This window comes from Endocarpon pusillum, assembly GCF_000464535.1.
Source record: "Endocarpon pusillum Z07020 unplaced genomic scaffold scaffold1611, whole genome shotgun sequence".
Taxonomy (NCBI): Eukaryota; Fungi; Ascomycota; class Eurotiomycetes; order Verrucariales; family Verrucariaceae; genus Endocarpon; species Endocarpon pusillum.
The window spans coordinates 108,816-123,758 of record NW_006916042.1 but is presented as its reverse complement, the minus strand read 5'-3'; the positions used below and the strand labels follow the sequence as shown (position 1 = coordinate 123,758).

Sequence of the window (14,943 nt, the reverse complement as noted above, 5' to 3'; positions counted from 1 at the left end):
GCTGTGGTAAACCAAGTGAGATGAGACCAAGGCCAGGTCAGAGTGCCTCTGCTTCCCTCTTCCAGGCCCTCCCAGGGCTCCATAGGCTGTCATCCTGATTCATAGATCGAATGCGGAAGGTACGGGCTGACGCTTGGCTGGAAGGTGCGAATTTTCACCTACCCACTCTTTATCGTTGCGAGCGCCATAGTCTTCACGGTTCAAAGCCATGGGCTGATGTGATATCATGTAAATGACGTTGGGCAACGCTGCAGCCACATCTTGTTTATATATGGGGTTCATCTTTCCCATATTCTATGCAGCCATCGCATGATGTCCTACCGACAGTTCGGCAACGCCGCAGCTCATCTGCTTTAATAGGTCTTTAGGACATTCGCGAGCGCTCTTCAACGTTATATTCACATTCCACGACACCCATATTCGACATAGGAAGTGGACTGCTCCTTCCCAAAGGGGATAGAAGTTTCAGCATGAGGCGGCTGTTGTCAGATTAACCGCAACTAGCGTCTTGGCGCGGCGTCTGATCACCAGCCCTGTGATCGGGGACAGGCTCTGGAGCAAAAGGGCAAGATGCTCTTAACCATGATACAGGGAACCTGAAGCTGCTTCCTGATCGTTGCTGCAGGCTCTCGAATCTCCACGGTCATCTTTGTGTGCACTGCATGCGGATTGTGTGCACGCTGTGGTCTTTATTCTCTCACCAGCGCAGAGAACAACAACAGAGAAGTGCAAGATACGGAGGGTGGTAAACAGACTTGGGTGTTGCTTGAAAGGTGGGATGAAGATAGTTTAAAATTTTGAGGCCAAAGATGCCTTCTATCGTTCCTGCTCGGAGTGACCCCTCGTATGTGTTGAATCAGGTCAGTTTGTTGACCTGTCGGATGGTGTAAGTATTATTGAAGCTGGCTGCGACTAATGCCCGTGTGTTTAGATCGTGCTCTCACCTTCGGACACAGACTATTTGGACCAACTCATACCTTCGATCAGTGAATACAGCCATGGCAACAAGACCTCACAACTCCTACATTCGTTATCAGAATTTGCCGGAGATAGGGAGAATGAGATTGAGCGAATATGTAACGCTAGTCATCAAGAATTCGTAACATCTGTCAACCAGCTATTGCGCATCCGTGAAGGTACTGTTAACCTCACGACTGAAATCTTGAGCTTAAGTCAATCCATTCAATCAAGTACCGAGAGACTTGTGCAGCAAAAGAAAGCCCTTGTCGACTCCCGAGGAGTCAGGCAGAATATTAATGAGGCAGGCAATGCACTTCAAGATTGTCTTGAAGTTCTCCGCCTTGCGAATCAGGTGCATGACCTACTCGCCAGGAAAAATTTCTATGCTGCCTTGCGGGCCCTGGACGAACTGCAGAATGTTCACCTCCGAAGTGTCACCCAATACAAAATTGCAGAAATGATCCGACGATCAGTGCCTGCAACACAGAAGACGATTGCCGATGCGGTCATGAATGATCTCAACACCTGGCTCTTCAGAATTCGGGAGATGTCGCAGTATCTTGGAGAACTTTCCTTCTACAACACAGATCTACGCAAGCAACGCCAACAAGAGAGGGCTGAAAGAACACCGTATCTTTCGAATTTCAAGCTTAATTCCGCCATTGAGCTAGTATCTGATGAACACGAGGAATACGATGTGCTGAACAACGATGACTTACAGGTCGACTTTACACCACTCTTCGAGTGTCTACATATCCACCAATCACTTGGTCAGATGGACAAATTTCGTGCAGAGTATGCAGCTACCCGAAGGCGGCAGAAGGAGCTGCTTCTCCCTGCCTCGATATCTCTAGTGGATGAAGACATGGCAAACCTTCATACCCTCTTGGAGGACATGGCTGGCTTTGCGATTGTGGAAAGGGCAACCATGAAGAGGGCGCCCGATTTGAGATCCTCGATCGATGTAAGTCGTTGCTCTGCCAAGGTCTCCGATTCTTAGTGTACTGATGATCGTGTTTAGGTCGAAGAGCTGTGGGACTCGCTATGTCAAACAGCGATATCACTAATAGGCAAAGCGCTACCCGATGTTGACAACGCCGAACAGTTACTCAAAGTCAAGAACCTCATCGCGCTCTTCATCCAGACCATGAACACTTGGAGGTTCCCTACCGCTGCGATGAGCGGCTTTCTCCTGACCCTGTTTGAGAAATATGCTCAATTACTCAAACGTAGGTTTAGCGACGATTTTCTCGAGATTGTATCTACAGACGATTATATGCCTATGCCGATACAAAATGCCGAAGAGTTTGAGAAGGTCATTACCGTCAGCTGGTATTGCCCTGAGCGAGCTGTTGATGATACGAAGTTTCCCTGTGTTCTGCCATTTTCGCAAATGTACCCTCTGTGCTGCATCGACATCCGGAACTTCCTCAACCAGTTCTACTTCTATGCCAACGATGATTTCCCGCATCGTGAGGTTGTTGATGAGGCTCTGAGAGTTGCTCTCGATGATCTTCTTTGCGAAGAAGTGTGTGGTTCGCTGGTCCAAAAACTAAGCGTCCAATACATTGGTCAAATTGTGCAAATCCTTATCAACCTCGAACATTTCGAAACTGCCTGCAAAGAACTAGAAAGTTTGCTCGTCAAAGCGCGGTCACCCGAATCAAGTATTGGGTCAGTCTCTCTCAGGGCAACGGAAAAGTTCAGAAACAACAAGAAGACAGCCGAAAAGCGTATCTTTGAGCTTGTCAATTCCAAGATTGATGATTTGGTAGAGACGGCAGAATATGATTGGGCTGGAACCACGAAGCCGATCGAACCCAGCACATACATCCAGACACTCACGCAGTACCTATCTAATATCATGAATTCAATGCTGCTTAGTCTTCCGACCGAGATCAAGGAACTCATTTACTTTGACGCCATCAGTCATGCAGCCAAAGCAATTTTAGTAAGTCGAGCAGCGTCTTGTTTATGCGAATTTACTAGAGATCTCAAACCGGCGGGAACCTTAACCTTCTCTCCTCTGGCTTTCTCCCTCTTCACAAGCAATACCTTCCTCACTTGAGCCTTCAAATAACAAATATCTTCCCAACAGGCCCTCCCCCTCTCCCCCACCGTTACCAAAATCAACCCCAACGGCATCTCCGCCCTAAGCATCGACGTCCACTTCCTTAGCGACTTCGTCTCCTCCCTGCAAAACCCAATCCTCCAACAGAACCTCGATGAGCTCCAACAGACCGTCGCGCTGATGGAGTCGGACAATTCAGACGAGTTCTATGATAGTGGCTTGAGGAATAGGAAATATGGACAGGTGAACCCGCTGAATGGGCCGCTGCTGCTGGAGAAGATCACGAAGGTTGTAGAAGCCGCGCCGCAGACTGCGGCGACCAGTGCGGCGGAGAGGCTAAAGGGGTTCGGGACTAGATTTGGGATGAGGTAGGATAGATGCGTGAAAGGATCCGAATTGATGGTTACCTGCTTGGTGCGTTGGGACAAGGGATATCCGCGAGGCGTCCTACGTAGCACAGTCTACTATTACCAAACATCGGAGCTTGGTCAAGAAGTGGCTCATCTGGTAGGACTGGATCAATAGAAGAACACGCACAGCTTGTGACTGCTTATAGTCACTAATTTTTCCAACCTCTCAATCGAAAGCTACCTTCCTGTTTCGTCCACGACATTAGGGAAAGGGGCCCAGGCTCAGGAGGCGAGAACAGAGCTCAAAGTCACCGACGAGCCTGCACAACAGGATCCAGCCGACATTCCCGTACTGAATCAGAATAGAACCAGTAATTGGGAGGAGAAGAAACCCACTCAAGACAAGTTGTTGTTCTTCTTGTGCTGAGCTCCACTAAAGTCGGGTCACAGTCGATCGCCCTCGCGTAAACACGGGGGCTAGATCGGGCGACTTGGTCTCACGATCCGTGAGGTTGGAGACGGGATGTGGAAGATGGCAGTCACTGTAATTGTATGATGTTCTCTTTGTATGCAGATGAAGAGATCTGCAAGATCTGCCGGCTTATCCGCACACATATCTCTGCATGCTTATGGCTCGCGGATAAGGTCTTTCATCCTCATCTCTCCATCTACAAGACATCCTATCTGTGGTGGAGCCATGGACGAACGTCTAGTATATACTCTCCGTCAAATGCGGCTGTCTCTCCCTCTTAATGTCCCCTCGCAGCTCCATCATCGGCCTACCCGGCAAATTCATACCCTGGTTCCTCAGCAGATTCGGCACCGATCTCTTGCCAGCAACGTTGTGCTTGTAGCCAAAGGAAGAAAGCTTCTCGTCGAGCTCTTGCTCGATGTCCAAGTATGCTTTGTCCATGTTTCCAGCGACATCTACAGAGACAAAAGTGGTTAGCATGCCCCCAAAAAAAACCCAAAGCGATTCGTTCCTATAGATGTATAGCGCCGGAGGTTGGGACAACGTACCTAAACCCTCAAACTCCCAAACATTAGCCTTCATCCCCACCCCCCAAAAAGCGTACCTTCTCAAATACGCAAGCCAAACCTTGACCACCTCCGTATGCCCATCCTGAATCTGGATCAGCCTCCTCAACGTGATCCTCTCAAAGTTCTCCTGGCTGTTCTTATTAATAAAATTTGACCTGAGAACGGTCCAACGCTGCACGATCTTCGGTAGAGGGACAGGCCCCCTGGCGCGGAGCTTGAGGTAGAAGGCCGCGCGCATGGCGAAGTCGGCCATGAACTCAACGTTGCGGACGGAGAAGGAGCGGAGTTGCAGCGTACAAACGGGGTGGTTGTATGTTGGGCCGCCTTTGTAGCGGAGGGGTTGCAGGTAGGACGCTTGTACGGCGCGGGGGAAGCGCAGTCGACGGGTAGGCTGGGGCTTTGGAGGAGATGATGAGGCGCTGGGGGGGGAGGGGGGTTGCTCGTTGACAGATGTCCTGGTGATGGGCTGAGTTTGAGGGGTTTCGATGCGTGACTGAAGGTCGTAGGAGTCGGACGGCTTTTCTGAAGGAGACAGAGATGGTTCTGCAAGGAGAGAGGCGCGTGATGTATAGAAGCTGCGATAGCTTGATGGGGTTTTCGAATAAGGGGATGGTTTCTAGCAATTGTCAATCGGGCGTCGTCTTGGAGACTGACTTGCTCCGTACTCGCAGTGGCTGGCAGGCCTCGAAAGCAGCTCGTAAAGACCTGGGTCCCGACATCCTATGCTTTCCAACCCAAAAGCTACGATGAAGACGGGGTAAACTGATGGGACGATGATGGTAAGATGTGACTCTTCCAAACAGCCAATATTGTCGGCAGTGAAAGCTGGGTCAAGTTACGTAAGCATAGCCTTCGATTTCGATGCCGGTAAACAACTAGACTCAGAGACGCCGCCTATCATCTCTGCTGATCCAAATACGCTAGACAACGACACCGAGAGCAAGAAACCTTCAATGCTCTTCTTACAGTTTCATTCTGCTTGCTCCAGCGCCTGCCTATGCACAGGGCCGAGCGTGTCCTAACTCAGCGGACCAAGTATCTCGTTTGCGCTTTGACTATGGACAACACAACTATGGAAATGTACATGGAAAGTGCAGATTTTCTGAGAGACAAGGTACCCAGAAATCTTCGAGAGCCAAGGGTAGCCATCATTTGCGGGTCTGGATTGGGAGGCCTTGCTGGCACTGTACATGACAAAGACAAGGTTGAGTTAGACTACGCCTTCATACCTCACTTCTCACGTTCTGCGGGTAAGACGTCCGTGCTTGTGATTGGTTCCGACTCCTGATAGAAATTGCACCGATCTAGTGAAAGGGCATGCGGGCAGACTAGTATTTGGATTTCTTGCAGGAAAGGTGCCAGCTGTATTGATGGTAGGACGAACACAGTTCGTAAGCTAGCTATCCTAAAAGATCGCCGCAAGCTGACTTGGGAGTTATTTCGAGGGGCACTCGATGGAGAGAATCACATTTCCGGTACGGGTCTTTAAACTTCTCGGTGTAGAAACTATACTCGTCACCAATGCAGCCGGAGGGCTGCATCCCGAATATGCCGTTGGCGATATTGTTATCCTGAATGATCATATTTTTCTTGCCGGTCTCGCTGGTGCCCATCCGCTTCGAGGGCCAAATATGGACCACTTCGGACCCCGGTTCCCTCCACTGTCTGACGCATATGACCTCGACCTCAGAAGAGCTGCACACGCCGCGTGGCAAAAGAGCAAGGTGAGCGGTAGCACACGAAGACTTCATGAAGGTGTATATGCATTTGTGGGAGGACCCAGGTATAACTGCATGCGGTCCATCCCGCCAGAATCCGTATGCTGACTCAACCTAGCTACGAGACTAGGGCTGAATGTCGTTTGCTCCACCAACTAGGTGCTGACCTAGTAGGGATGTCGACGGTGCCCGAGATAATAGTAGCAAGACATTGCGGCATTCGCGTATTGGCCTTGAGCCTAGTTACTAATAATGCGCTGCTTGAACCTGGTCCTCGCGGTGATGATCCGCTTCTTGAGAATGCCACCGCTCAGCAACTTAAGGATATTGATGATAAGGGCAAAGCAAATCATGAAGAAGTCATTGAAGAGGGGCGACTGGCCGCGGTTGATTTCCAGGTAGGATTTTGGTGGAGTATCAGTTGTACCGTGATGGTGCTGACAGGTTACAGAATTTGGTAAGCCAGATCATCGCGGATGTCTTTTGATCTGTTGAGGATGCTCGTGCATCATTGCTGGGCTGGCGCTGCAAGCATTCATGGCGCAGCTGTTCGGGATAATAGAAACCAACGGAGCGACTGGAATCACTTGCGCTTCTTCCTCTTATCGATCAAGCTTTTATAGTATGACTTTTTGCCACTTGTCTTCTTCTCCTGAATCTCGTTGTACTTTCTCTTGAAACGACCAGACTCTTTCTCCCCAGCCATAGCCTCTTCCACAAAATTTCTCGCTCGATCCTTTTTGTTGATCCTAGAGCTGTACCACTCTGTGGGCCCCTCAATGACTGTTCCTACTTGCGAGAACTTGGGAACCTTGTTTTCGCCTGATGCCTTCTTGTAATGCCGATGTGGATCGAGAACGGATCGCATTTCGATCAATTGCAGGTCGCGCTTCAACTGCGGTGTTAAGACTGTCTTCGGTAGGTCAAACCATTCAGCTCCGGATGTCGGTCTCTCATCCTATAGGGGTTTTTAGCCTCTGAAGTCACTGAATCCTAAGAAAGCACGATAAGAGAGATCGGGTTGGTCAGAGTAACTATGAAAGATTTGGCTCTCATGAAGGCAGGACGATCCAAGACGAATCGCTGATCTGCCTCAAGAATGCATAATTCGGTTGATTTTCCTCATGGATGTGCTGCAGGATGACTTGTAAATGGTAGCTCACTTTCTTCTTCGATCCTTTCACCAGTTGATCCAGCTCAACGGCTCTCAAGCCATTGGACAGCTTCCTGTGCTTGTCGACTAGCAGTCGTTTTCCATCGGCCTGAGCAATACCATTCTTCTGTTCGATATAGGACGCTTTCTTGAGGCTACCAATGAGCTTCGGCAACCTTCAGACTCTTAATCATTACTGGCTCAGTAATAGGTAATGCACACATACGGCTTTCGCTTCCGAATATTGCCCACTGAAATAATGTCCTGAAGTTCTGGGGCTCTTGCAGCCTGAACGATCGACTCGGACGCTTCTTTCAACCTCACTTCGGCCTCGTGCAGAAGCTGCTCGATCTGTTCATCGCTTAGGATGCCGGACTCTTCTGAGGAGCTTGGTGCAGGCTCAAGAGCGGTGGCCTGCAGCGCCATAAAGGTAGATCGAGATTTGAAAATGTGAGACGTGTGATCTTACCCGGAGCGGTGAGTCAGGATATTCTTTATCATTCCTCCTGCATAGTACTTCGTTCTTTGCTGCGAGAAAGTTTGGCTAGAGTGAGCCCAAAAATCTAGTGTAAGAGGAAGGTGTGCCGAGCAAGAGAGGCAACCAATCATCTCATTTCCATCTTCCCCATTTCATTTGACAACACATCTTGGTTCCTGCATTGATACCTAAAGCGAGGCTGATCACTCTTCTCTAGCAATACTTGATCTCGACATGGATTTAACGAGTTCGCGGAACTGCGGACCAGCCAGAGTGAAGCATCTTCGCAGACCCTGATGTGGCCCTTTCCCAACACTATCCCTCACTTATCTCAGGATCAATCTGCAAAGGGACGAATTCAACCCTGCGACAGCATTAGGAGTTTTGAGCCAGTGCAGCCTGCGATTTGATTGGCATCTTCGGTGGATCAGTGTTCAGCTGGCCACTGTCCAAATGGCAGAGGCAGTTCGATGGACAGTTGGCAGACGTTACTAACCTTCAAGCCCGGAGCCATGGAGGTCCCTAAGCGACGTTGAGATGCTTTGCGTTCGTTCGTCATTACCGCTGTTGCACGACACCGTACTGCGTACGAATGGGCCTTTGAGAGTGGAGCGGGTACCTGACAGACCCAGTGACTTGTACAAACACCTAACCAATCCAACACGAAGAGGATTGCCGGCGCTTTCAGCCCTATCGACGAGAAGCCTATCACCGCCTTCAAAGTGAGGCATTTCCCCAACGGCTCGTTGGTGACGAGCCAGTAGAAGAGCATGCCACTGAATGGAAGCTTCGCCTTGAGCCGCTAGTCAAGTTGTCAACTGTGTGGCTCGACCAGGTTTGGAGCCACGATGACAATCTGCCAGACAAAGTCATTGGATGCAGAAGCTTCAGAGCTCCATCCTCTGCCGATTGGCCACAGTAGAGCTTCATGTTTACTTTCCGTAGAGCTTGCGTTCATAAGAACAGCTTCGAGCGCCCCTTTTCCACCCAAGCAGGCAATAGAATTATCACATATTACCATAGCAGTGATAGACGTACTCAGCTAAAGACGCAGCTTCTATCGCTCCCATCACCTTTTGGCCCGTCCATACTTTTACTACCCCTCACAACTTTTGCTGCAGAGTGACCGAATCCTCCGTCGCATTCACCCCCTCGACCCATCCACCGGAAGCCCGCCCCAGCTGCCACCCTGCTCTACACCGCTTCTGTTCTCCCACTTTCACACCCGTCCACGAATCAACGTTTTTCCTCCTTTCCTCCTACCGAGTCGAATCCAATTATACGCAGCTCTCCTTACCCGTTTGTGAAGAGCTTCATACCAATCAGGAAATACTGTGCGGCGCAGAAGCACATCCTGGTAATCCTGATTGAGAATCGAACGGCGCGACAAACAGAATCCAAGGAGCCATGGATCCGTCTACAGCTGGCGGCGGGCAGCAACAGCAAAGAACCCAGCAGCCCGTATATGATGTCAACCAGGGAGGTCATTATGGTATGTTTTGGACCCAATTCCTCGATCAGAATTCTCCATTGTCATCAATGGCATGGCAGCCATATCGTCCCGCTATCCAATCGTTGAGCCTCGAATGCTCGTGCCTAATTCTACGCTTTGACTTCATGTTGCCTTTTTTCTGCAGCCTTACGGTGTGACCATCCATCGCTATTCATAAGCTAATCCGAGTCATCATACAGGCGCAAGCGCAGCAGTATGTCGCAAACAATCTCCTGAGCTATGAGCGCATCAATCTGACCTTTACAGCTAACAGCATCCGGATACTTACCACAGAATGATATGTATTCGGGTCCGTGGGCGAATGTAAGCCCCCCTTCTCGAGCTCACCGTGGTCTCACGAACTAACGTCACCTTTCATCTACAGATAAATCAAGGACTCACCGGTACTGCTCGAGACATCCTTGCGACTTACTGGCATCAAACGATCACCGCCCTCGAAACCGAAAGCCATGATTTCAAGCTTCACCAATTACCTCTTGCGCGCATCAAAAAGGTCATGAAAGCAGATCCAGAAGTCAAAATGATCAGCGCTGAGGCCCCTATTCTGTTTGCGAAAGGCTGCGACATATTCATCACCGAACTGACCATGCGCGCTTGGATTCACGCAGAAGATAACAAGAGGCGGACCCTACAACGCTCGGACATTGCAGCCGCATTAGCAAAAAGTGATATGTTCGATTTCCTGATCGATATCGTCCCCCGAGAAGACTCACAAGGCCACAGCAAGCGAACGGGACAAGGCGCCGCAGCGCCTCCTCCAGCAGCTGCAGCGCCAGGCGTGCCTCAACCGGGTGGACAGATGCCGCAGCAGCCTCCACCACCACAGCAGCAGCACATGGATTATGGCGCTATGGGTCACCCTGGCACAATGGGCCAGCCAGATCAGGAGTACAGGACACAACCCATGGGATATCCTACCCACGTTCCTGGTACAGATCCCACTGGCGGGTACGGCAACGTCAACCCTGGTCAGCAGATGACGTTCGAGGGCATGTATGGACCTTACGGGCATATGCCATCGCAGCAGGTAGGCCAGATGGATCCTGAGCAATGATCTACCTGGCATACGCTGCAGAGGAGAGCTGGGCGGCGACAAAGTAGATGTCGCGCATGAGGTCTTTGACAATGTGCCGATCTTGCTAATGATGTTTGTTCTCGACGGGGACAAACCTGATAAAGAACCCGTAATATCCCTCAACGGTTCATCACCTGATGACTAATCAGACTTGCCGATGGACCGTCCTTGCATGGAGAAGCGGATCAAAGACTCAGCAGCAGACTCACGCACAGAAGCAGGAATACCGACGGCAATCACAGAGACTCGACACAAAGATGTGCAAAGCCCAAGACTCATCTATTGTCCGAAAGAGGTGGTGAACAAGGCAGAAGGTGAATAGGCTTACGCAACCATTGCACGTGATGCATGGCGAGGAAACAAGAGACATGTACAGTCCTTTCGTTCTGAAAATAGTAATGCTATATTGGCGCACGGTGTGGGTTCTCATCTAGTCACCCGTGCAGGAAAACAGGCCTGTGAGATTCAGAGATAGATACCCTGGGAGGAAGTTCTTGGCTCTTTAGCAAATGGATAAGACAATCTCATGCAATGCAACACAGTATCCTACATATGTTGCAGCGGGTCGCCGTAAAATGTGAGTCTTTTGTGGTGTGGTGCGCACGTTCTGCCATCCACTGAGCCATGGCAGGCCAGAATGCTTCTGGCTGATAGCCCTACTGGGCAACACGAGTACTACTAGTACTACGTACGTACAGGATCAGCAGCCAAGCAACGTTGAATTAACTAGGGGCTGTTATTACAGTACTAATAGTACTAGTAGTACTACGTAGTAATTGTACTAGTCACGGTATGATCACCATCCTGCAGTCTTGGTCTACTCTTTCTAACCACCTTTCTTCCCAGAACGACATGCAACCCTGTCGTTACAATCGTAGAGCCTTAGAGGGTAAACCATTGACCTTCAACTCTCACAGGCGAGCTTTTTGCAACTCTAGTCTCCGAGGCCGTCGCTGGACCTACAGCAGTGCTTTGCGTGATGCTCCGTCGCGGATCATATTCTCTGGCGTTCAGCCCACAGGGGTCCCCCATCTTGGTAATTACCTTGGTGCCTTTCGACCATGGGTTCGACTACAGAACGAAAGATCAAAGAATGATATACTCAACTTCTCAATTGTTGACTATCACGCCCTGACCGTTCCGCAAAACCCTGAACTGCTTTGGAAATGGAATCTAGAGACATATTCCGCTTTGCTAGCTGTTGGCCTGGATCCCAAGATATCACGAATCTTCTTTCAGTCAAGAGCAAGCTATGTACCTGGCAGTGTTAATGTTAGCATCGCTAACGATAGCAGGTGGCAGGGCATACGGAGTTGATGTGGATCCTCAGCACCTTAGCTTCAACCGGATACTTGTCACGAATGACACAGTGGAAGGTACTTCGTCACCGTGTGAACATTGTTTCGTAGCTGAAAGATATACAGAGCAAACTGAATCTGCCTGAGGATGCTTCCTTACATGACAGCAGTGCAAAGTCTGCCCTGAAACTGGGATTGTTCTCCTATCCAGTGCTTCAAGCCGCAGATGTTCTGCTCTACAAGTGAGTTGCCCACCTCTTGACCATCTGATCTGCTCTAAATTTTACCCAGCGCTACCCATGTCCCTATTGGAGAAGACCAGCAGCAACATATCGAGTTCGCCAGGACATTGGCCAACAGCTTCAACCACACTTATGGTCAAAAATTCTTCCAGATTCCACAAGCTATGATCTGTATGTGATTATTCTTCATCCTACATGTGAGAGCAACTCTTACAAGTTCCACAGCGCCTGCCAAACGAATCATGTCTCTCACAGACCCGACCAAGAAGATGTCCAAATCGGATCCCAACCCAAATTCGAGAATACTCATCACAGACAACGAAGAGACTATACATCGGAAATTCCGCACAGCGCTGACAGACTCACAAGAAGGCATTTCCTACGACCTCGAAAACCGTCCAGGAGTATCAAATCTACTTGACATCTTACGTCACGTCCGGAACGAGGAAGTCCCAATCCAAGAACTAGCGGCTGAGTTCAAAAACTCTAGTCTACGCTCCCTCAAAGAATCGGTGGCAGGTGCGGTCGCAAAAGCGCTTGAAGAAGTCCGAGAAAACTATTTGCGGCTTTGTTCGAAAGGCTCGCCTCGCCAGTCTGAAATGAACAGGAGTCTATTCGTAGCCAAGCTTACGGCGAGTCGTACTATGCAAGCAGTTAAAGAGACGATTGGGTTACTCCCTCGAAGCGATAGATCAAGGCCCCTCCATAAGAACTTTAACCCTCGCAAGAAGAACAAGTCGCGATGGATGATTGTAAGAGAAGGTAGCTAAATTAACTGCAATACCAGGATTGCATGGATATAGAGGAAAACTTCACAGTGCAGATTATGATGCCAGCGTATTGTTGGATGGCACGAGGGCTTTCAGTGAACGGAAAAGGCTGAGCTCCTCGCCCCCCTGTTATCGTCAGCAAGAAGCACTGACTCATAGAGCTCTTCTGCAGCCCAAATTGTTCCAGTCAGTCAACTTTTGTAAAGTACTCACGTTAAGATATTGATCAGGTCACCATTGTGCTTTACTGCCGATATAAGCATCGACCAGGCTATTGCACACCAGCAGGCATCGGAACGTCTGTCAAGGACCCCAGTTACCGCCACCATGAAATCACACAAGCCCAATGGAAGGGCACCATGAAGAGCATATACAGGATGCAACTGCAACACACCGGCAGCAAGACGCAAGACTGATGGGCTCCAGATGACTACCTCCGTGGATCTACATTACAAGCGTAATGCAAAGCGTTGCTTTGATCTGTTCAACAAGCTCGATGTGCTTTTTGTATACTTCCGAAGCAGCATGGTCTCCAATTTGCAAGCAGACGAGCTACATCGTCGAGGTGTGGACATCTGTCAATTCAATCTCATTGAAGAAACGAACCGGGGAAATGTTGGAATTGGCCGTACGCGTACAGCCAATTCCAACAAGAAGCATGTACTTTCGACCAATGTCACAGGAGCATCTGGACACCTCCGACAAGCAACCTCAAATTCCAAGACTCTCGTTTGATGACAGCTCCCCAATTGAAAACGATGCTTACGAGATCTGGCGTGCGATCTATGATCAGCTTTTCTGTCTTGGGTATCCAGGAGAAAATGAGGAAGACATCTTGTATGCATATGAGTTCACATCATGGAAGCCGGTCGGGTTAGTACAACTTATAATAATACCTTGTATACGGTTGGCTGACTTGAGTGAGGTGAAGACCTTACTGTCGTTTCGAAGAGCAACTTGCTAGAGAAATTAGAATTCCTTCCTCTGTTGAACGTGGGATGAACGAACCCACCGAGCAGACCAGGTGGTCACTCCCCAGAACGTTCACGGCCAAACATGGACTTCCACATCGTTCGTGCTTAGTATGTGGAGAGATTAAGAATGTCACGGGGCCAACCCGTCACGAATTGATGATACTCCCTGAATTGATGGGCGCTAGAATGCTTCGAAAAGCCTATCTCAAGCACGAAGTCATTCCTGTCAGTGTTTCATCATTCACAATGAGCAATACCAAGTTAACACCATCTGATACTCATGCTATCCATATACGGTAGCAGAGCTCGCATTCTTCAAGCATACATGTCTCCAGAGCACCAACGCTTGCAGGTTCGATACAGCGAGTTTCTCGATTTTCGCAACCTAACAAAAGAATGGCTGAATATCTCCGTGCGCTGGATGCTCAATGAGCCGGTGGGATTGCCGTTAACGCCATTCGAATCGAATCCATCTACGCAGTACGAAAGCTCGGATGACGAGGATGGGTCTCTGGCATCTGAATCGTCAGAAACCGAGACGGGTACCTCAGATGGAGATTGAAACTCAGAACAAGGAATCATGACCCAGGAACCGCTGTCGAGGCACATGTGAAACAGTCAATGCAATGTGGAAGAAGCGAATCGCAATCAGACTCTGATAAGGTGACCCATTTGACTGGATGCTTAGTGAACGACTTGCACTGCTGTTCCTGAGATGATGAATAGGTCTTTACAAAGTGTCCAGTAAGGGCTGCGCAGATGGACGGATTCATGTGTTTGGTATTTGGGCATCAGGATGATGATTCATACTTGGGCCCTCGTCGTTCCGGGGCACGAATATCGTTGGAACGAAAGAGGTTCCTGAGCATCAGGTACCATCATGCCCGTACTCGGCAGTGCTGCTGCTAAAGATCTCTTCAATCAAACTTCAAAGAGTTGGCAGAGCGTTTACAGGTCTACAGCGCATCCACCGACTTCAGCTACCAACCTTACTTTATCAAGGGGTAGTGTAGTCAAACTTTCCCTTCAAACATCGAGACAAGATGCACCACTGTCCAAAGGAACAAGGATACTTACTCCGTAAAGCCTGCATCAACACAAGATCTGGGTTTAACCAATAATCATTTACCTTTCCTTTTTACGGCTGTTTCAACACGGAGGACTAGTACTTACTGTAAATTGTTACTGTAAACAAGATTTTCGAGCCCTAGCCACTGTTTACAAGGTACCTTCGGGACCTTACAGGGCTCCAACAATCCTGTACAATGGATGGGTCTAGTACATCATGTAGTCTTCATAG

The 14,943-nt window shown here is 49.3% G+C and overlaps 4 protein-coding genes across 4 annotated transcripts; 2 read left to right on the top strand and 2 right to left on the bottom strand.

Moving 5' to 3' along the window:
• Positions 1-809: 809 nt before the first annotated feature.
• EPUS_05539 (uncharacterized protein) lies at positions 810-3,403 on the top strand (the record flags this gene model as incomplete). The annotated part of the gene is made up of 4 exons (XM_007802344.1): positions 810-860; positions 932-1,924; positions 1,982-2,911; positions 3,059-3,403. The coding sequence occupies 4 exons, from the start codon at positions 810-812 to the stop codon at positions 3,401-3,403; spliced, it is 2,319 nt and encodes a 772-aa protein (XP_007800535.1).
• A 687-nt stretch (positions 3,404-4,090) lies between these two features.
• Positions 4,091-5,141, bottom strand: EPUS_05538 (uncharacterized protein; the record flags this gene model as incomplete). Its single annotated transcript, XM_007802343.1, has 3 exons — positions 4,091-4,308; positions 4,402-5,038; positions 5,088-5,141. The coding sequence occupies 3 exons, from the start codon at positions 5,139-5,141 to the stop codon at positions 4,091-4,093; spliced, it is 909 nt and encodes a 302-aa protein (XP_007800534.1).
• Positions 5,142-6,723: 1,582 nt separating this feature from the next.
• On the bottom strand, positions 6,724-7,719 carry EPUS_05537 (uncharacterized protein; the record flags this gene model as incomplete). The annotated part of the gene is made up of 3 exons (XM_007802342.1): positions 6,724-7,098; positions 7,304-7,469; positions 7,520-7,719. 3 exons carry the CDS (start codon positions 7,717-7,719, stop codon positions 6,724-6,726), a joined length of 741 nt encoding a protein of 246 aa, XP_007800533.1.
• A 1,844-nt stretch (positions 7,720-9,563) lies between these two features.
• EPUS_05536 (uncharacterized protein) lies at positions 9,564-14,205 on the top strand (the record flags this gene model as incomplete). The annotated part of the gene is made up of 10 exons (XM_007802341.1): positions 9,564-9,587; positions 9,649-10,311; positions 11,206-11,631; positions 11,655-11,735; positions 11,784-11,899; positions 11,949-12,070; positions 12,125-12,651; positions 13,096-13,284; positions 13,352-13,542; positions 13,947-14,205. 10 exons carry the CDS (start codon positions 9,564-9,566, stop codon positions 14,203-14,205), a joined length of 2,598 nt encoding a protein of 865 aa, XP_007800532.1.
• Between the last annotated feature and the right edge of the window lie 738 nt (positions 14,206-14,943).